At 43.5% G+C, this 23575-nt stretch overlaps 1 protein-coding gene across 1 annotated transcript in view; it reads left to right on the top strand.

The window, feature by feature from the left end:
• The window catches only part of nectin1b (nectin cell adhesion molecule 1b), a 64053-nt gene extending 40529 nt beyond the window's left edge, over positions 1–23524 (top strand). The window contains exons 2-6 of the mRNA XM_067246136.1: positions 557–928; positions 2274–2573; positions 2770–2887; positions 6214–6365; positions 18705–23524. Coding sequence (XP_067102237.1) covers positions 557–928; positions 2274–2573; positions 2770–2887; positions 6214–6365; positions 18705–19210 — 1448 coding nt within the window. The 3' untranslated portion in view covers positions 19211–23524. The remainder of the gene's footprint in view (positions 1–556; positions 929–2273; positions 2574–2769; positions 2888–6213; positions 6366–18704) is intronic.
• Positions 23525–23575: the final 51 nt, after the last annotated feature.

Here is a 23575-nt window from a genome sequence, read left to right as displayed (position 1 = left end):
GGATACACATTGTGTCTTTTAACAGATGCTTCAGGCGGTCATTGAACTATTTGTGACTGGAAAGTAATTAAAGTTAGAATGGGCTGGCCAGGTTGGCGCAGGGTAGGTGGAGGGAGGGGTATGGGGTGGGGGACAAAGGGACGACTTGGCTCCAGATCACTGCCCTTGGACTCCTTCATTAGCGATGCATTGGTTCCCCCTCTCCTCTCCTTTCTCTTCCCATCTCATCAGAAGCGGTTCCCTGGTAAAGAAATGGGAGGAGGGGAGAGATGTGCCTGTTATGTTAATTCCATCTCTCAGACCTGCTACAAACCTAACTCACCGTACTGACTACAGGGTCTCGGTGAAGGGATGGATGCGGGTGGTTGGGTGTTATCATGTGATTAAGTTTGAGTGAGTGTGTATGGGTGCGTGCGTGCACTGCCTAGCAGGCTGAATTGACTTGCTGACTTGCAGTGCATGTCGTTGGTATTGAATGCAGTGTTTTGTTTGGCCCTGCTTTCCTGTTAATAGTAATGAAATTGTTTTTTTTCCTCTCGCTCCTTGTTTGTTTCAGAGGGCCATGGGCAGATGGTACAGATGGACTCCATTAAGTCAGGCTTCGTCGGCTCTCAGGTGGAGCTGCGCTGCATCTTCGTCAACAGTAACCCGCCGGTGAAGATCTCCCAGGTCACCTGGCAGAAGTTCCTCAACGGCACCAAGCAGAACGTGGCCATCGCCAACCCTGCCCTGGGAGTGTCTGTCCTGCCGCCTTTCAAGGAGCGGGTCAGCTTTAAGCAGGCCGCCGTGCGACACCGCACACCCTCTCTGGAGGACACCACCATCGTGTTCAGCAGCCTGCGGCTGTCTGACGAGGCTGCATACATCTGCGAGTATACTACCTTCCCTGCTGGCAACCGCGAGAACATGGTCAACCTCACTGTGTTCGGTAAGCCTCACCAACAAGTAGCTGTGCCACAGTGCCACACTTACAGATTGTTTTTTTTTGTGTTGCATTGCAGTATCTAGTGGGGTTTCTTAATATGGAGTGACTTGAAATCCTACACTGTAGTACTACTATATCAAGGTCCTAAGGTAGTTAGCGCAGTGACACAATATCTTTACTGCTCAGTAGGACGGCATTTTAAAAAGGTCATTTATTAAGGGGGGGTACAGTACAGTGAACAATAACATGGCAAAAATAAATGACTTTGACCTTAATCATTCAATTGTGGAGGATCAATGAAAGCTTCCTGTAATTGGCTCTGAACACGTATTACTGTACTCTGTATATAATTGTTTGCTCTATGTGTTGGCAATTTCATGAAACCATTTACACAGTAAGACCTCAGGGACCCCAGACATCACTGAACTTAAGGAGCGTCCTTTCCTTCGCTCCTAGAGCAAATAATTAAAAGGATAGAGGAGCTACTAAAACATAAATCAATAAAGCACCATGTTTTGATCCTCTGTGTTTGCTGGCACTGGAGTGTAATAATCTCATGGGCGGGGGGAGCAGAAGTGTACTTTATCTCACAGAGAGGCAGCTTTGAAAAGGTTATATGCTGACTCTGATTAGAGATCTAATTAGAAATAGAGTGTTGGTTTGTTTTCCATTAAGCCCCAGCAAAGGAAAAGCACTTGGCTTAAGTAGTCCCTGTTGCCAGCGTGTCTTGTCAACTCCAAGCCCCCCATTTTGTGTCAGTGAGCCTCCCAGTCCCTTTGAGGCCTTTTTGCGGATCAGTGGTTGCCAGAAACCTGTATAGATAACTGACTGACAGTGCTCAAAGAGGCTCTTCATGTCCTATCTGCAGCTCCCACAAACCTGCTATTCATATCTACTTACAGTTGTGCATTTTCTCTTGTTCGAGCCTGCCTTTTGATGTTGCTTGGGTAAATTGCTAATTGGCAGCTCACAAAGGATTTGAATTGGATGAATTTGAAAATGGCGTCTGCATCTGTTTGATTTTTTGTTGTTGCTTTGAGCCATATAAAGCAAATAAAAAAAGAAATATTGAATTCAATCTCTGCAAACTATTTTCATCTTACCTCTCTTTAAACCTTTAATTTCAAATGACTGTTATTAGCTAAATCTAAATTCTCACAATAGGGGAAGAGCAGATAATTATAAAGTAAAATGTAATTCATATGTTCAAATCTTCATAGACATGATTAGTATTTCTTGATGAAGGACAGAGGTTGGAGCATAAAAAAAAAAATGTTCAAACATGTCAACATAAATTCATCTCTCTATGTCCTTCGATCTCTCTTTTTCTCTCTACCTCTCCCCACAGCTCGACCTGTGACACGTATGACACTGACCACGCCTACCATCGTGGCCCGAGCCCAGAAGCGAAAGATGACAGTGGCCACCTGTCTGTCAGCCAATGGCAAACCTCCGAGTGTGATCAAGTGGGAGACTAGGTTGAAGGGAGAAGCCACCTTCCAGGAGACCCGGAACCCTAACGGCACCGTGACGGTGCGAAGCAACTATGTGGTGGTGCCCAGCCGTGAGACCCACAAGCAGAAACTCACCTGCATCGTCACTTACCGCAGCGAGAGGATCACAGACAGCGTGGTGCTGAACGTGCAGTGTAAGGCTCTCTCGCACTCTCACACACTTAGGATCTCCCACTGCAGTTTGACCAACACCAATTTGATGAACACATATGCTTTTTTCTTAGGATACAGTACCACTTTCATAAGTATAATTCCTTGAATACAACGGATATGGTTAGTAGTCTGGGAGGCCGAGTGGCTGTCTTGCTAAGAGATGTCTTTCTCCTGCAGATGAACCAGAGGTGAAGATTGAGGGCTTTGACGGGAACTGGTACCTGAACCGCCAGGATGTCCAGCTGACCTGCAACGCTGATGCCAACCCACCCGTTACCGTGTACCAGTGGAAACTGTGAGTCTCACGCACCCACCGGCATGCACACGCACACATACTATACACCAACGCTCACACACACAAGCGCACACAGACACGTATGTACATGTACACACACACACTAAAGCTGCATGTCCTAAAACAGCTCACAGCACAGATAATCAACAGGATTGTTTACTTCACTTTGCAGAAATCATACTGAACAGTGGTGTTTTGTTATGGTTCAGCTGGTAGTAAACACTACTTTTACTTTGGTTTTCAAGCTACCTGAAATAGATTGCCCTATTAAGAGAAATGCTCTCCACGTTTTCTCCATTCTTGAAATCCTCAGCTTTCCCATCTCCTGGTTTATTTACAAAATAGGTAATGAAGATAAGCCGTGTAGCTGAGGCTGAGTACAATGGACCTATTAAGGCAACTGCAAACAGCTCTATCTGCAAGATGGTCACTGATACCGTGAGACAAATGCAAACAAAACGTAGCCAGACAGCTTTGCTTTTGTGTCTCCTTTTGAAGGGCCACATACCCCCATGCAGGTGAGGCAGGTTGAGAGGAGATTGCTGTTATTGTTCTGTGTGCTTTAAAGGAGGCTGCTGAGGAGGGCTGTAGTTCTCAGAGAAGACATTCAGGACTGGGCTGAAGTAGGAGCTATGGACTAAGTCTGCATACCGGAGAGATGACATCAGTGCTTTGCTACACACAGATGATCAGGGCAAGGAGGGTGGCTGTGTGTGAGGCAGTACGGACTGTACATGTTTTCCGAGCCCCTCGTGGGGATTCACCAAATAACTCTGGGCTTGATTCACTCTGACTAATCGTGTAAAGATTGGCCTTTGTGCAAACTGCACGTTCAATGTATCTAGTACCCTGGCCTCGTGAAGCACAATTAAACGTGGAAATGTTGGCAGTTACTAATTTGCTTTAACTGTGTTCTGCCTGTATGCAGTTCTTTTCTGGTTTGTCAGCTATATAAACCTGTTTCCAAAGCCAATTTGATATAGTGGCACTTTCCCAGTTTATCACTGTTAAAAATGAAAGAATTATCCACTGAAAATTGAGAGATAAATGTAGCAATTTGTCCTGTAATTGCTTAGTGAAAGTTGGGAAGAGAAACATGTCACTGGACTCCAGCATGTGTGGATTAATAGTCTATTGTGAACTCCTTGTATTTGCTCTGCAGGCCACTGCTGGGTTTTAATGAGGGAGAAGGGACTTGTCATGGTACAGACTCTTAGGGCAGAAACACTGAAACTCACAAAGTGACAGAGGAACGCAAGAGAAGGGGGATATGTTGCTTTGTTTTCTCGTTTTAGGATGGATAGAGATAGAGAGGATAGGGTAGAGCAGGAGGGAGAGAGAGAGGACGAGGGGAGGACGAGATGGTGATGCAAAACGACGAGGGCAGTGGGCTGACAGATAGGAGGGGACGGCCATTGCCGTCGTGGGAACGAGATGCCAAATCTGTTGTGAAGGTTCCCCTGGGCTTCACTGTGGAGGTCAGAACAAGACTGCCGGAACCACCCGGAACAAGCAGGCCTATGCACAGCATAGCTACCTCCACACATAGACACACACACACTAGTGTTTAGTCAACACACTACCCTTATCACTCTTTAATTCTGTTAACCAGCATTTCAAATCTGCAGTAGATCAATGGCTGTATGCAGCAGTTAGGATTTATTTGATATAGTAAGATTAACGATATAAGGCCCGCAAGGCCGCCATAATTGGATTGTGACTCCTAGTGTGATGGGTTCAATAAGGATCCTTTGAACATATATTAAGCAAAAACATATTGTTAACTCACATGATCCATTGCTATCAAAGATGCTATGCAACTGTAAATTACAGACTGCTGCTCTCTGCTTTGCCCTAACCCCACTGTAATACCATCCACTTTCTTATCTGCGGCACTTACTATGCACTATTTGTATGTTGCTATGGATTAAAGCATCTGCTAGATAAATAAATAAAATGTAACATGGATGTATATGTGCAAATAAAACAAGCTGTAACTTATCAGCAATGCTGATGAAGAAAGCACTGGAGACCCAGGTTCACTGTCAACACTTGCAACCAGAAATACTTTACAAGAAAGGTCTATTTTTGCCAGGATACAATTTGTTTTTAATTTACCTTTAATGGTCATTAATTATGCAAATGTTACACTAGTGTGCGATTCCCACAAAAGATGGAGGTCTTTTTTTCTTCCATGAAGCCATTTAGTGAAGCTCAAGTACTTGATGTGGCATTATTGTTCCAATCCTGACCTGATTTTGTCAGCTCTCTCTAATGTCATTTTGCTCCTCTCTCGGTGTAATAAACGAAGCATTTCATTGTCTTTAATGCTCCGACGGTTTGGAGCGTTCTTCCTCCAATTGAAAACAGGCCGAGGACTTCAGGAGGGAAATGTTAGTTGCATCCAATTTGTTTACAGGAATGGAGAGCAGATCATTACGGGGCTTAAACTCCAACATCTGCAGAATAAAAATGTGGCTGCACAATTACTCACGTCGTGCTAGGGAAGCGTCCAATAAGATCACCCCCCCACCACCACCACCCACCCTTTTACCCCAACCAAAATCTGACTTGTCTGAGTGGAGCTTTTGACGCTTTAAATAGCTGAATGATCTAAAGTTATTCGAGAATATGCAACTGAACTGAAATGTGATTAGTCATCCTTAATCTTGCATCTCATTTATCTCGCGAGGCAACGTAAAAGGTTGTTCTGATAAGACAAGTGAAGAGTTCATCCAGGGTTGATTTGTTAAGGAGCTGTGACCTCTGTGACCTTTGATAAAGGGCAGGGCAGGTCTGGTTGCGCTGGAGAAGTGAACCATGAAAGACAGAGGAAGAAAAACAGCCAGGCCGAACGGGGCCACGGTTTTCTTAGACTCCTTGGCGTTTGATAGATTCGGCATTTATCGCCTGATCAGCTGCTTCACCCAACAGTTCTCCTGTGTTTTGAGCCCAGCCAGATGAACTCACCTGGGAGGAAATGGAGGGGGATACAAAAAAAAGATAGAATTACAAGATATATATTTTTTCGGCTCCCGAAAACATTTGGTGTTGTCAGGGATGATTTGTAGCTGTATGTGTCATACCTGCCTGAACCTGTTGGCATTCTTTTCTCTCGTAACTTTATTTTGACTTCTTGGATGATGGGTGGATAAATCCCTGTCAAAAATTCCTGGTATGTGATCCCATTCAGGCTTGTTTTTCTCTGGAGATTGTATTTTCCACAATGTCTGAATTGCTTTTCTACACTTGGGAGAGGGACAAGTTATTGTGTTATGAGGGTGTTTTTATTGTGACTTTAATATTGCCCTCTCTCTGCTTTCCAGTTTGAATGGCTCCTTGCCCAACACTGTTGAGATCAAGAACAACTCCCTATTTTTCAAAGGGCCTGTGACCTATGACCTGGCTGGCACGTATGTCTGTGACGCCACCAATGGCATTGGGACCCGTACTGGCAGCGTGGAAGTCAACATCACAGGTAGGTCACCTGGCGGTCGCCTCTCTCTCTTTGCTCCTGGCTTTTGGGAATGTGTTTTTCATGACTCTGGCATTGCATGCGTCTGTGCAACGGGGGTTTGAGAAATGTGACAATGACATCCGGGGGCATTGGCTGACAAATTCCTCCCGCCGCTGTCGATAGTGAACATGCACGCGCATGCACGCACACGCACCCACACTCACACACTGATACGGAGGCAGAGTGGTCCAGGTGATTGTGGTGGTCTCGCCCGTGTGTTTAGGATGTGGTGCCCACCTGCCAGGGCCGTGAGGCTCCCTGCAGCTCCGTGTGACAGACTCGAGGAAGCCGACACTGCGTCTGTCTCTCAGCGCATTCCTCATTGTCACATCACAGAGCCAATCCCACATCCCCCTACACACACAGACACATGTGCAGAAGCAGGATAAAACAACCCTGTCATCTCAACCCAAAATAACATCAAGGAAATGAGGGGGGTTGGGGTTGGGGGGGGGTTGCCGTATTGATCATAGTTTTTCGCTACATGCTCACATTTCTCAGAACAGCCTTTGCCTCCTTCGCAGTCAAGCACTTCTCATTTCTGTATTTTTCTCTGTCTTCCGGGGGGGCGAAAGCAAAATGCAGAACAAAACTGATTCAGTTCCCTTGTCTTCCAGTTTAATTGTAGGCACACTCACGCTTTGCAGTGGTTCCTTTGGGTTCTCATCCATAAGGGAAAGGCATTTTGCAATAAAAGGACCAACTGCAATATGTCCCAGATCTCTCCATTACGACACATAGAAGGAGAGATCCTATCTATTGCTGCCAGCTGTGCGTGGAGCTGGGAGACTGTGACAGTTTTGCTCTGGTTGGGCAGGAGAGACTTCCCTGTCTGCTTGGTTTCCTGGGGGTTGGATGGCTCGAACTCGCATTGCTTTGCATGTTGATTCATGTCTTGTCTCTGATGACGCTGTGCTTGGTGTGGTATCAACGGCTGAGCATTCTCTCTTTCTTTCTCTTTCTTTCTTTCTTTCTTTCTGTTTTGGTTAGTGGTGTTCTTCCACCGTCAGTGCCTCTAATGTAAGTTCACTGCTCTCGTGTGGGAGGCACTGAGATGTCTTCATAAACACATTTTTAGGCCATTACCCCGTGAGACTGTACCTTCAGCAGTGATCATTAAAATGGGAACATAGACTTTACCAATCAAGCACGAAAGCAATGAAGGATTCTAGAGGTGTTACATGTGTATCACAGTGGTGGTGAGCAGTGTCTGCCGCTCAATGAGAGCAGATGTCATTCTTCTGTACAAACATCAGGGAAGTCATCGTTTTCTTGTCATAACCTGCCTAGGTTGCTTGAATTGTTTGATTTTATATCAAACTTTGTTCCCATCTTTGTTCAGTGTATTCTCAGTAGCATATTAATCACCGTGAATGTAAACTGTGATCAGACAATGACTGTTTTGGGGTGTGTTTTGTTGTGTGTACGCGTAAACGTGTACAGGAACGGGATTATGGGAAGGATAATACCAAGGATCACTTCTGTGATCCTTGTGTGCCTAGTGTGTGTGTGTGTGTGTGTGTGTGTGTGTGTCAGCCTAGTGTGGGTCAAGATTCCTCTCTTCATTGTGTGTGTTGCATCCTGAATTTGACTGTGGCATTGTTTTCATTGAATGTGAAGAACTATTAACAATGGGTGTGCTGAGAACAGCTTGTTCGCTTGTTGGAATGTTTGTACTACATGTTTACGTAGAGAGATCATGGATTTATACTGTACATGTCTAGACCAACACCAAACACCATAACAGGCATCATTATGTACCAAATGTTGCCGGTTTGTGTCCTCCACGTTGGCTGAGCTTGGAAAATAAGTCTATACAGTAGGTTACAGACACCCACTGGAGGCTACTAAGTCGGCTGCACAACATGAGTATTAATACAGACAAGGTATGCTCTCTCAACAACTATAAAACCTCCTGTCAAAGTGAAGCTGTAGTTATAGCCATGCAGGCGATTCAAGTTATGTTCTTGTACAAAAAACATATGCCATTCAGGTACGCACTGTGTTGTAGCTGTTTCTTTTACTTCTCAGTTCATTTGTGTGTAGCTGTGCTTGCTGTATGTGCAACTCCATTTTCCATACTCGAAAGGCGGCACATTACAGTCACTCACCAAGACAGTGATGGTGTCTTATGTCTCGGTGTGGTCTCTGTGCTTGCTCTCATTAGATACTCCCCCCCCACCCCCCAAAAAACTAGAATCACAGTTTTAGGTGTGATTTCCAAGGGGTCCCATGCAGTTCTGCAAGCACATCTGTTTCCATAGTAACAGTTAAGGGGATCAGGATGTCTTCTCTTTCTCCTCCTCTGTCTTCGCTGATCCTGTGAAATGCAACACACTCAGTCTCATCGGAGACTGCCAGCCAAGGTCTCACATCTTCCTTCAAACCGTCCAGAAATTCTTACCTCAGAGACAAAGATATTGAATTGAATATAGATGTTTTACAGCCTTGTGCTGCACCGTATATCAAGACATTTTTTGGTAGCGGTCGGTTTTAGTGCCGGCCATTCACCGATGATAGGAATAAAAGCCCCCGTTAAGAGAGAACCCTGGAGAAGCACTGCCCCTTAGCTCTTTCATGTGCTTTGTGCACTCTTGACTTTGGCTCTACATAATGACCCGGCAGTGTAGGTAAAAGAGTGTGCTGATGCTTCATTAACTTCAAAAGGCATCTCTGCGCCTCCCAACAGCCTTGGATAGGCCTGGCAGAGGGGGAGAGGGAGCAAAGGAGGGAGTTGGAGGAGGAGGAGGAGGGGGGGGGAGGAGGAGGAGGAGGGGGGGAGGTTTAAACGAGTCAGGTTTAAACGAGAGCCTTCCGCTGGCTCATGTTCAAGGCTGCAGCACACGTTCTGGCAGGTGGTTCCAAAAGAATGCTCGCTAAGTGCTCTATGCATTAAAGGAAGGTGACCAAGGCAAATAACACATACATTCGAAACCAGTAGGTCTACCTGTCCCATGCATGCAATTAGATGCTTTTTAATCGCTACGTGCATTATTGAAAGGCGCCTTTTGGAGGTGTCGAGTCACAAAAGCTTTTAGGGCAATTATGTTGTTTGCCTGAATTGAGATGTTGTACCTCTTTGATTTATTTGGGGGGACCTAAACCTTTCAGTAAAGTGTGAATGCGGAAAGGCAGGTAAGAAAAGTACATAACAGTATCATAACTAGTTGCCTCAGTCTGTTTTGAACTCGCTGGCTTAGATTAACTCTGTTACTTCACCACACCTGGGAACTGGAAAACAATAATGACTCATGGAGCATTTAAATGAAGCTGCTGAAGCCGCTTTCCTCAGATGAATTTCAAGGAGCTGCAGAACTGTCACCTATTCTTGAAGGGCCACAGAGCACCTTGTTTCAATTAGTTGAGAGGTAGTGTTAGTCGGATGGCATCGACTGCGGCGGGCAGCTTGGGCTGATGTGGTTCTCTCCAAGGACACGTGTTCTGGAGATATGGTGTCACTTGTCGGAATCTAATGAACCACTCTCCTGTTTTAATCAATCTACACGCAGAGAACAAAGGGGAGAAAGGGAGAAGTGTAAGAAAGAAGAAGGGGGGAAGTGGGAAGGTGCAGGTGAAAGAGAGCTGTGGTTGAGGTGGGTCTTGTAATTGGAGGACTTTTACCTTCTCGTCCTTTACCATTGTTATTTACATTCCGGTCAAAGATCTACCGAGGGTAAATTTACATGTAGTCCCATCAGAATACATTTACATTTAGTCATTTAGCAGACGCTCTTATCCAGAGCGACTTACAGTAAGTACAGGGACATTCCCCCGAGGCAAGCAGGGTGAAGTGCCTTGCCCAAGGACACAACGTCAGTTGGCATGACCGGGAATCGAACTGGCAACCTTCGGATTACTAGCCCGACTCCCTCACCGCTCAGCCATCTGACTCCAGAATACCAAAAGGATAGATGAATGTGCCAGTTTCTACGGTCCCACAGAGTTAGTTTTAAAAACCGAGAATATTGAAAAGCACACTGTACACACTGTACATAAGCCACTGTAGTTCAAAGATCATTTCCATCTAACTGAGTAACTGTCCACTATATGACCCTAGCCCCTACCTTTAGTATTAATCCCTGCTGTGCTTCCATCTACTGGGAATAGGGAGAAAACTAAAATCACAGGATATAGAATGAGTCAGTCACGACTCACAGCAAAGGGAAGAATAATGTGGTTAACCATCAAGATGATTCCCACATAGGAGGGAGAAATGAGCCTTTAATTACGAATAGCAACTTTTCCATCCTCACACTCCCTTGGCTGTGCATGGGAAATGAACAGCTCTGCAGTGTGATTTTGAGATCCACCCGGCCACAACCGTCACGATGAATGACTGTTCTGTCAGGCTGCCCTAACAATTATGTTATTATCACCCCTGAGAAAAGAGCAGTGAGTGGTTCTCTGCTGAGGGCGGCTCTGTAAACAGTGACACTGGCGTGATGGGAGAATGACTGCCAATGGGTGAGCAGCCATTCAATGGGAAGTTAATTTGTTTACCCTCTTCTGAACATGTTTTGGATAATGATCTCCACTTGATTGCAGGGTATCTGAGCATTGGAGGCACACACGGTAAGGTCAACCTTTGTTAGTGTGGGCTACAAAGACCCAAAGAAGATGAATCCTTCTTGGCACATTAAGGTCATCATATGTGTAAGGGAGAATGGGAGTAGTATGCAGTAAGGTTGGGCGGAGTGGGAGCCTTTTAGTCTGGCAGTATCCAAGGCAAACTTTGATCTCCATCTTCAGCCATTGAGGAATCTGCTGGGTTTGACTGCAGAGGTTGAGGCTTGATAGCTTTTGGACTCGTCACTAAGGTTAAATATGCAATAGAGTGACTAAGTTCCCCTCAATTTAGCCAGCAAGTCTGGGGACGTGATGCCTCTGTAGGCACAGGCAACCGGCACAGACAGCTGTTCACGCTCGCCTGAACAAGCAATCGCTCGTTCTTCTAGAGAGAGACAGATGAAGGGAAGAAAGTGAACCACAAGGTGAAAATGAGATGAATAAAACATAGATATACACCATCGAAAGATATAAATAAATGATGGAATCCATGTGACAAAAATAAATGCGTCAATGGATCTGGTATTGGAATTAAGTTCAGAGATAAAATGGATGCCAGGCATAGGCTCCAGCAAAACCAGGGATGTTGAGAAAGATGGGGATGGAGGGAGGGCAAAAGGGAGCGAGGGAGGGATGGGTCAATGAAGAGGGGGTAGGAGAAGGACAAGGGAGAAGCAAGGGAGAGAAGGGCCGGCACCAGTGGTGTTTACATACTTTTACATAAGCGGATGATCCAACCTCTTTCTCACTGCTTGTCACATATCCTATCCTCCAAGACATGGCCTGATTGGCAAAGACAGGGGAAGAGATGGGAGAGGCTGGCACAGTCCTATACATGATTTAATTTCCATTGATGTTCCAAATTCATTGGCAGCTTCTATTAAGTTCTATCTTCATTATACACCATCTCTGTGTCACTCTGCACAAACTGTTGAACCTTCCAGGGACTTGACCGATTGGTAACAGCAGTACTTCTTATGGTGCGGACAATTTTCGTAAACTCTGAAAGGGCTTTGCATCTTCTTTGAATGTCTGTCTGTGTTTGTGTTATTTTTATTATTACATTTACATTTAGTCATTTAGCAGACGCACTTATCCAGAGCGACTTACAGTAAGTACAGGGACATTCCCCAGAGGCAAGTAGGGTGAAGTGGCTTGCCCAAGGACACAACGTCATTTAGCACGGCCAGGAATCAAACCAGCAACCTTCTGATTACTGGCCCTATTCCCTAACCGCTCAGCCACCTGACTCCGAGAGTCAGCAATGTCGTTGAATAATCCCAGTCTTACACTGTATTAACCAAACTTCACATGCCAGGTCACACACTGCAGTTTGTCGTTTTGACTTTTACCCAACTAAGACGCAAGGCATTATGATGTCAGTTTTGCGGAAGCTCCCCAAGCAATGCTAAATTTGTTTCTCTTGTCCTGTCATGACAGGGCACATCTCAATCTGCCTGGCATGGCGCTTTGCACCGTGGTTCCACACAGCCATCTCTGCATTATTCATCGACTCCAGCAGTCCCACACGGATATCTTGTATATCATTAAGCCCTCGCTGTAAGTCGCCATGTGCCGTCGAGTCAATTGAACACTTTCAAAGCACTGTGGGTGGGGGTCCGCGGTTGGGCTGCCGGCCCGCGGGCAAGCTCCCTGCCTCCCGTGAGCTCTCCCAGGCACATACCTGGGTGGCTTCAGGCATGTGGGCTGATGGAGCGTGATTCCAGCCCTCCTCTTGTCTCCACAGGCAGGCCCTCTCACGGCTACGATCCCGCCAAGCTCACGCCTCATTATCCAAATGAGACATTAGCGTGAGGCTCTATGCCTCGCTCACACACCATGGGCTACTGATAAAGCGTCCGTTGTGCCTGCACCGGGAAAAGTAGGGAGTCTATAGTCGTCGGTTGCATTGCATGAAATGGAGGCAGCGTTGCTCTGACCGGAATGGGGTCTTTTTTTATGTGGTGTAGGGGGTGAACTGGAGGGATAGGCTAGCTACTGGGCTCCCAGTCAGGAGGGGATGGTGTGTGAGCAAGGGGGACATGTTAGTGATTTATTTTAACATTTGTTTTTGCATTGCTAGCTGTTTCGGCTCTCCGGGGGATTTAGAGAGGAGATGCATGGCATAGAGATGGAGACAGATGGAGCATGGGTATTGGCCCAACCCGTTTAGCTCTGCTCGTCTCCTCTGTCCCCTCCTTCTAGTCCTCCTCGTTCTCCTCCGCCTTCTCCTCCTTTCCCTCAGTGTCCGCTGTCAGGGCTGAGGCGTTGGCACTGGCATCTCCCTGGAAGGCTACTGATTAAGTAGGTCAGACAGTGTCCTAGGGTCAGACCACAGGCTCCAGAGCTGTGGCTGTGGTGATTCACTCAATAGCAACACACATACACACACACATCCATACGCACAGTCCAAAAATAATAAAGACAGCGAGGAGAGGGATGGTCTACTGGTAAACAACTCCCGTCCTCTCCTTTCTTTCCGCCGCTTGCTGACACACTGATAAAGAAGACGTGTTTGTGTATGTCAAGTTTCGCATCTGCTAGCCTAATTATTTATCCTCTCATTACATGGGACACACCCTCATGCAGATCAGCTCTGTACCAGAGAGATCCATCCTATCTCCAAATTGCTATTGGATGACTGTTAAGTCATGGAAAGTGGCAAGAAAATGCAGCCGTAAAAATGAAACAACGTGAAAACCGGGAAACACAATTCTCCATGTATGCCTTGACAGACAGGGAAGTCGGAGCATGTTAAGGACATGTCAGTGATGCTGTCATGTGTGTTTGATGCCAGTATTATTTTGTGGCGTTATCTCACTCGGCACAGACTCTGCCCCCTGTCCTTTGGCTTTTTATGGGGATTGGATTTGAATTTCAGGTCCAAAGGTTTTAATGGCGTAAGTGACATTTAACAACATATAACTGAAGCTTGTGCTGCTGGACAGCCGCTGACAGCAAAAAGTGTTGACAAACACAGGATCAAGTTAAAGAAAGGAGGATAGGTGGTGTGAGGAAATAGGCTGTTCCTTTCTGTCTGCTCTCAGGGAAGGCACAAAAGGCTCACTGATGAGCTTTTATTTATAGTGACAGTATTACATTATCATGACCCAGTGACTGTGGGACAAAATCAAATTGGAGAATGGCAAAGATCTTTCAAGTCATTGAATTCATGTTTTTTGTTAGTTTTTCCCAATTTCCCTCCTACTGTCTCATTATGTTGTCCTTTAGTTGTATTCAACTTCAACCCCGGTTCACTCGCTTTGTTTAAAGAGAGCTTGTCTGAGTGATTTTGTTGATTCTCAGGAATGTACCTGCCCTCCTGCATGTGCAGACAGGATTGCAGAACACCCGGGAGCTAGCCCCGCAGGCTAGCGTTGTGAAACACTTTCTGTCTATGAGAGTTCTTCGCTCACCTCTTCGTATCTCATGAAACATCTTTGACATGTCACACTGGTGGCTGCAGGGAGCGTACTTGGAACAACAAATCTTGTCTTATGTATTCCTGTGGAGCAACATTCATTACCCAGACGTATGACAGGACACACTATTGATCTGAGATTAGATAAACATTGCCATGTTTATGGCCTTGTGAAATTAGAATTTTGGATCTCCTTAAATATTTTGTTAGTAATAAACTAACATCAGTTTTTTGGTCATAATAGTATATGGAGATGTGTTTATGTCATTGGCTTCCAGATACAAATAGTAAAAAACATACTTAAATTTTATCATTTGAGTAAATACCCCAAATAGAATAATTGATTGAAATAGAAAGTGTCATGGTAGGGATTTTTCTTGTTTAAAGATTTAGAGACACTTTTTTTCATGGCATGGATTTCTGTTGAAATCTATCATGACTCTATCATGCCTAGATTGAGTTATATCCTTTCATGGTCCATCTTGGCACCTATTAATCTCAATAGAAGGTTTGAAGGCTGTTGGTACTCAAGGTTACCTTGCAATCTGCATAGTCCCAGCGGCCCATTAATAGACGCATCCTTTTGTTGGCAGGAACAGTATCAGGGCTGCTGTTGTGCCACTTTGAGGCCTTTTTTATCTATCTTCTGGCAGGTGTTGCCGTTAGCTACAGAAGGCTGCAGAAACACCTCCTCCCTTCCTCCTTGGTACTCTTCACAGTACTGCCATATCCCTGCAAACAGTGTGTTATTATTAGTGTTCCTGTAATAAGATTAGTGTGTGCCATAAGCATTTTAATTTCACATACTCAAATGGGTATGGTACGTGAATCTCCCACCAGGGAGAGGATGCCTGGAGGCAGATGTAGTAAGTGTGAAATTATTTGACATTTGTTATCTCCATGTGTTTGCAGGCCAGGGAAATAGAATGTGTGTCTCATAGATCATGGCTGTAAGTGACCTTGGTAGGCCGACAGAGAGGCAGAAAGTAAGCGAGAGAGACGGAGTGAGAGAGAGCGAAGCCAATAAACATTTAATATTTTGAGAACGACCAGGAAGAGACAGATCCCCCATGCTGACGCACCTAATAAAAGTCATATGAAAGGAGGTATCTTCCTCCCTCTGCAGTAAACTGAAGTGGAGAACGAGCTGATTGGGGTTCCATCTGCAGGCTTGGTCCTTATCCTTTTTCTCCTCAGAAAGTAAGAGTTCCATTACTTTAAGGAGTTCCGTCTTCACACTCCTATTGCCTTCTCCCAGGCCGGAATAAAAGCGAGACAATATAATAACTCCATTGGAGAATTTTGCCACTTGCAGCTGTTGATCATTTTTGGCATTGCCACCATCAAGGCCCCTCTTTTATGACCTTTATGTTGTGTAAACAGAACGCTGGAAGAGTCTGACAAAAACTTATGAAAAGTTGGAGGGTTGTTTTAACATAAATTATCAGAATGAGCTAACGGATTCTGGAATGATTAGTGCTGGAACACATGCTCTTGAAACACAAAGTGTCAATGAGAATCCTTACATATTTTTATTACTATCGTTCCCAAAATAGTAACGACTTAATAAGCGCAGCTAGTTCAGGCAGGGCAATCGGGCAGCGCGCGTCAGTCATCGGGGACGGAGGGGTCTTACTCCACCTTCCTTTCCTCCGCCCACTACCACACCCAGGTTAGCAGCGCATATCCATTGGGCCACGTCCGATAAGGCGTCTTTAAAAGACGCGCGGATACGCACACACTCACCCCGGTTGTTGTATGATCAGTGCTGCTGCCACCCTCCACCATCCCCTTCTCCCCCATGCTGTCTGTCTGTTCTTTCCACCTGGGGGATTATATCTCTATTGCTCCCTGCCTCGTATGTCAAGTATGGAGGTGTTGCATCGAGAAGGCAGGGAGTGCTTCCCTTAGATCATCCACTCCACCAAAGTTATATCTACATGTTCATGTCATGTAACAATAAATGCTCAAATCTAATACGTGATTGTCTTGACTGAACTAAGGTTTATATCCGACTTTTGTTGCTATTATCTTTTCACTGTCAACTTTCAAGTGGTTTAATGGCCTTCTGTGGCCCGTTTTTGAATAGAATCTGCCCAATTAGAGTATGTGAAGGGACTGATGAGAGTGCTTGCTGCCAAAAGAGGGGAGCAGTGAAGGGTGGAGGAGAGGATTACACAAGCCTGTTTTCCTTCTCTCTCTCCTTCCACTCCTCCAATCCTATGGATTTGAGCTCCTTCATGGATGTGGTGGGAGGATGTGTTCCCGGGCAGAGGTGACCTGGCTCTGCTCTCTCATTCATGTGTGTAATGAAGGCCCTGTGTCTGAATAATCCCATTAGGGTGGTCAGATTAAAACCTGAGCTGCTATCTGAGACTGTGGCCAGCCCAGCCAGGGAAACCTGAGAGCTTTCTCATCAGTCTGGGTAGAAGAAATGCAGACTAGAAGGGAGAGGAACCTGGAGGAAGATAGAAAGACATTGGCCTTTTGAAAGGTCTTTCTCCTCGACTGATAGATTGTTTTGGTAATTGTGTCTGAGAGGAAGACTACGGGAGTAGTCATGCCACCCTACAGGCACTAGAACAATCCCTAGACAACTGGAGCCCCTGCACTTGATGCATTTTTAAATCCTGCTAATGAGGCTGCAGTTCTAATTGAATGTAATGGCTTTGAGTTAACACCAAAACGAAATCATTTGAAAACCAATTATTACTTAAGATATAAGGGTAATTTGTCTTTCTTTTGTCTTGTGTGAAATAATGATAATGAGGACATGCTGTTTCTTGTTACCATGTTTACTAACACACATTATATCATGCAGTCTTCCTCACTCTTTTTCCTCTGTGAAATTTGTATGTAAGGTTTGTGGAATCATCCAAGGTTTCTCCATGTATTATTGCAAATCCGATCAAGCTGTCTATACAAAATGAGCCTTCTTTGGCCTTGTTGATTTCCACTTGCAAGTCATGCATGTTAATTTGTTTTAAAATGAAACCTCATTCAAAAGGCCAAGGTTCTGGTCACCTACACGTGCATTGTCCTCACACACTTGCATACCTTTCTATAACATACATTAACATTACTAATGTGTTCTTTATGTTTACATTCTTTTACAACTGTGCGTTTTCCAAAGCAATTTTAGAACTGAGATGTTTCCTTGATAGATGTATTGGGTCCTTTTGCTTTGAGATTGAGTTGGCTCCCCGTATCATGATCCTACATTGCATGTGCTTGTGAATCTGTTCTTTACCGTATTCTCAGCAGAGATTTCATTAAGGGCTGTCGTTAGGGTGTGTCTTTTCAAGGTTTAATCTTTTCTTTCCCAATCCTCTCTTCCACAATCCTTGTAGTAGACACCTTGATTCTTTTTTCCTGTAAAACTTTTCTCGCGACTGAAGCTCAATTCACTGCGATATCTGCAGGTTGAGACAAGAACTGTTGTACCTCTGAGCAGGGCTTTGATCATGTTGTCGAATAGTAGTCACTCTGTCTCATCACAATCCACCACCGCCTTCAAACGCTATGTTTGCACAGTCAAGCTTTAACAAGAGAAGGGAATTACCTATAAGGTTTTTGGTTGCTAGTCATGTGTTGTAATCTTTGAGGTCAACAACAAGTGGTAAATTGGGGCCAAGTTCACAGTTTTCCATTAGCAGGTGGTATGACATGCATCATTTGATTAGTCCTTTCCCCTGTCATAGTCATTGTGTGTATACTGCAACATACATTAAATCGCTTTCGAAGACTGTTCTGTGTGCTATTCATCATTGTAAGTGTGTTCAATGTATTTCTGACATGATCGTGGTGATTAACTGTCTTAAATTGTTTGGAGGATATTTGTGTTTACCACATCGGTTTTTAACCAAATAGAAAAATCCTATTTGAAGGCTGTTTTCAAAGCACAAGTGTTTACGGTCTTTTACAGACCACAGGGATTAAAAAGACTGTCAGAATAGTTGTTTATTTGAGAGAAAGAGCATCAGCATGAGGTCTACATATCAGAAATGGTTGTTATTTCTCCCCTTTGGCTTTGGTTGTAGCGTGTTCTAGACAAGCTGTTCGTTTCATCCTTCCTGCTCTTCTGGAAACGCATGTGGCTGTTGATGATTAATCTTTGTTTTTACAGAGGTCTTTCTGGGTTTCTCGGGGTGGGGGGTCCGTCGTGGGGCGGGGGGGTCCTTCCTTTCCCCTTTGCTTGTCCTTCCCTGTCTCCCTTCCCTCATCTTTCCAAAAAAAAGAGCACCTGCACAAAGCACCTCCTCCCACCAGAGCACTGACACACTGTCCCCTTCCATCTGTCTTTTCCTACCCAGAATTCCCTAACAACCCACCACCTGGGGGCCGTGAGATCCCGCAGGAGCAGCACAGTGCTGGGGCCGCCATCGGGGGTGCTGTGGGGGGAGTCGTCCTGTTGGGGGTGGCTGCCACCCTCCTCTTCGTATTCCTGCGGCGTCGGCAGCGCACCTTCAAGGGTGACTACAGCACCAAGAAACATGTGTTTGGGAATGGCTATAGCAAGGCCGGGGGCCTACCTGCCCATCCTCCTATACCCAAGAACCTCCAGTACCCAGACGACTCAGATGACGAGAAGAAGCCTGCCCAGATTAGTGGCCCAGGAGGCTTTGAGGCCAGCGAGCGCGATTTTGATGGAGATGCAGAGGACCTGAAGAGGCCCTATTTCACTGTGGATGAAGGAGAGAGCCGAGAATATGACGAACGGACTCTCACTTTCCAGTATGACCCTGAACCTGAGATCGCTGATGACATGGTATCCCAAACCGATGGCTCAGTCATTTCCAAGAAAGAGTGGTATGTGTAGGGGCATGCAACAAACCAAACGACCCCTTCCTCCCTACCCTCCTGCATCCCACCACCCCCCCCCCCCTTCACCACCTTCATGATCAACCATACCCTTCCATTTGTCTGCCCCCAACCCCACCCCTCCCTCACCCCATCCCTCAGTTGCACAACCTAGCATCTCCCATCAGGGCCCATTCAACTAATCTGTGTTAGCAAACACAATGTCGATTTAAAGAGCTTGCAACGTCAACTCATCAACAATACTTCATGGTATATCGGAACTCCATTAGATGAATCTTCAAACAATACAAAAAATATGTATAAAAAATATTGGACTCATGCCAATCACCATTGACTAAAGGCCAGGGAGCTGGCTACCTTATCAATACTGGTGTATTTTGCTTTTGGTGAATTTTTATGTTATTGTAAATGTATTAAATGTACAAAAAGAGACAATAAGGAATGGGGTATTGCTGAGCACATTTGTGAAAGTCCTACACTGGATGTATGATACAGTTTTTGTAATTCTCATCATTGCCTTCTGTGCTTATGTTTTTTATTATCTACTTTTGTATTGGTTCAAGGTAATCAGAAACTAAAAATAAAATTCCTTGCGATTCATTATTTTAGAAAAAGTGATATTTTTGCTTTGACAGCCCTTTTCTCTCTGCTTTTCTTTTACCATCTACATATTGGCAAGACATTCATATTGAACATCAACATAAGGCATGTGTAGACTGATACAGAAAAAGTATCTGCCTTCCAAGACATTGAAATGGTCAGAACTCAGTGTGTAATGCTCTTACACCAAGAGACCAGAAGTCATACTCCATACGCATGGCAGTACCAATGGATGACATGCCAGAACATGCTTCAAATGTTCAATCGCCACATTTGTTTGGTGCCCAACATTGAATGACTAATATACTTTAGCATGAGAGAGGAGGACTGTTGCCTTTAAGTCAGTATGTTCCACATTCCCTTTTGGATTAAATTGGGGTGTGACACGTCCATTGTTTTCAACGTAACATGTTATGCTCTGACATGCCATTTGTGTCACTTAAACTTGAAAGAGTGTTCCTGTGTAATTGAGCTCTACATCTGACCACTGTAATGAAATGTCTAATTTTGTGTTGAGTGGACATAATTGTGTTTTTCCGTAATAATGGTTATTTCTAGTAAGATTACATCAGAGAAAAATTGCCTTTGGAATTACTCTGATGGCTGAGTGGTGTGACTTTTGCCTTTTTATGACTCTGGCTTCTCTTGGCTGTAAACAACCGGCTACGTGTGCTTGGAAACACCGCACCATCTATTTAGAGTGTCTGATGGACATGGACATTGGGGAAATATCAGTCTGTATGTTTCTGCATGCAGGGTTGTGATTTGTAAAGAAAAGGGAAACAATATTGAAAGTGATATTTTGCGGAACCTTGAATTATGGAATTAGTCTGTAGTGGGGGTTTTTCTCAATAAATTTGACTTCAACAACTATTTTCAGGTTCAAAAAAAGAAGAAAATAAAATAAAACACATGTTCTCCTTCCCCAAAATGTTGGCAGCGGAATCTGCAGATGGCAGTTTAATCATCCTTTATAGAAGCATTGTTTTGCTAGCTTTTATAAACCACAATAACGAATGCCAATGAATGTGGTTCCTATTTTTTGCCCATATATTTGAGGTCTGCCACACAAATGGCAGGCTTTGTTATAAAGAAAGATTTACCATTGCAAAATATGAAAGATATATAAAACTACATCTGACACACTGACCAATATAGATATTAAGCCTTATTTTATGCATGTGATTTTGTGTGGGGGTGGAAGTGTGTGTGTGTGTGTACTGTTTTTCCTCAGTGTCAAGCCAGACCATTGTGTATGTGGGTTTGCAGCTCGGCAGAAAACACCATGCCAATGTTTATAAAGTGGTGACATTCAGGTTTTGTAAACTGGTGGACAACAAGGATTTCAGGATCAAAGACTAAAGTCTAACTTTAAGCGTGCACGTTTATCTGCAGATTCATCAGCTGCATTTTTCATCCACAATGCTTGTATTTGTTCAGAAGAATGTGGGTTATAAACCACCACACATGCAGTATTTTACATAATTTGTTTATTTTACATAATCACATGAAATGGAACTGGTACTTTAGTTTGTTCTTTAATGGACACTTTTATTTCTTTTACATTTTCTATGTCATTATTATAACCGCATACAACCAACATTCTTTACCAAAAAAGGTAACGTATGATTAATTGCTTTGAGATTTTATCATTCAGTGCCTATGAAATTCTGGAGATATGAGGTTATGTAAACAGAGTTGCTGCTCCCCTTGTCATCCAATACGCACAGTGTGCATTGCCACTCAAGTGTTGCATGGATTGTACTGTAATTCATAAAAAATAAGGTAGAAAAAAAAAACTTTTGACAATTACCCAAGAAAAAGTATATTTAATCAATTTTCCCTCATTCTCCGTGATTGTGAAAGTGACCTTTTTTATATAAAAAATAATAACAATTTGCGTAGGAAATCTCCAGCACTTTTCCCCTGTTAAAAAATTTAAATATCACATTTGGAAAGGACAAATAGAGTTGCAAATTGGGAAATCCCTGTGAAAGCACAAACTGCTAACTTTGTAGTGAAATATTCATAATTGAGATTTTAGTCTAGAATTCATGAACCCAAATCCAACTGTGGACCATGTGCAAGTCATTAATGTAACTAAGGTCAATTCTATTTTATCAAAGCACAAATGGAAATACTCTTTGTGCTTTTATAAAACCACTGCCATATGTTCTTCTTGAAAACACAAAAACCAAGTTTGTATTTTCCGTCTACACACTCTGGTTGGTGTAAACATTGTATCCATAACGTGATGATGATGTTCTCTTTTGTATAACTGACCACAATTCTATTCCATGCCCATCTACTGTTGTATACAGTATGTCCGCTTCAGAGCTCAACATTCCACTGTAAATAATGTACATAATGTTGAGATTATAGTTGGTTTTATCTAGGGACAACTGCATAGGGACCCAGTTAATGTATAATGGATCTATTTTGACTGCAAAACTGAAAATCACAATGATGGATTGATTGATCGATCTTACTATCATAATCCACATAAATGCCACTCCAGTAGGTTTTGATATGCCATCGAAGGCTTCAGTGTCAAACAAAGGGGTGTTGCTTATGTTGACTTTGTATATAGGAGGAATAAAAAAAGAGATCTTTTCTGTACGCAGCCATGTGAATGTACATTTCTGAGGGTGTTACAAATATGAGAAAATATCTTGTTCACATGTGATGACCCAGTGAAGTAACTTGTATTTGTTTTAAAGCATTAAATGATTTCAATAGTCAATACTGTTTTGTCCCCAATCACTAAATGGTTTACATTTGATAATGTCTAATAAAATCTGGTCCATATTTGCAATACATGTCATACCGCAGAATCAGGTAATGGCAAAATCCTACTCCAAATTCAACCACTGGTAATGTAACCTATATGGTTTTCCTTGCAATCAGTTTCATTGTAAATCAAATGTTGATGATATGTATTCCAAATTATATATTGGTGAAGATGTTTCTTATGGTGCAGTTGCTTATTTGGTATGGTCATGTTTTCTTATATTTCACTTCTTAGCCTTATGGGTAATTTCTTTTCACATTATGTGAGCCTTAAATGTAAGACATCACATATTTGTTTTGAAATTAACTGGGTCCTTACTTCATCAACGAGGATGATCATCATAGATGATGAGAATAGATTGAAGGGCATAGGGTTTCAACTCAACAATTTCAGATAGATCCCGGTATTGTTAACCATATCATATACCTTGTAACGTTTTCATTTTCATTAGTAAACAGTTTAAACACTTAAAATTAATCCAGAAGGTACAAATGGCAAGTTTATGGGGAGAAATATCCTGTCTTAGCCAGAAATACCCAGGGGGGGAGACATACAATCTCTAACCCACTCAGTCCATAGCAATGTTGTCAAATATGTAAAACCAAATTTGTATGCACTATTTGTGTTTACAGTGCAATCCTCTGTTTGAACTGTGGTGTGATCTCAGTAAGTATTGTTCTCGTAATTGAAAGGTACAGCTATCTTACATGTATGGCGTAGCCTGTAACTAAAGGAGATGTGAATTGTTTTGTTACCATGGTATATTTAAAGCATAGTTCTTACCAATAACATTTTTGGGACATATAGATTGTTGATGGGTTTTATCAATATATGTTTATTTTGCTTCTTATACTTGCTTTAAATGTGTACAGTTGAAGGTATCATGGAGCTGTCCATAATAAAAGAAAATACACAACTTTACACTGAATTATTTTCCTCTTGTATCAAACACAACAATGTTGAAATCTTAAT

The sequence above is a fragment of the Osmerus mordax genome, chromosome 11 (assembly GCF_038355195.1).
Source record: "Osmerus mordax isolate fOsmMor3 chromosome 11, fOsmMor3.pri, whole genome shotgun sequence".
In the NCBI taxonomy this organism is placed as follows: domain Eukaryota; kingdom Metazoa; phylum Chordata; class Actinopteri; order Osmeriformes; family Osmeridae; genus Osmerus; species Osmerus mordax.
This window is presented reverse-complemented; position numbering and strand designations above follow the sequence as displayed.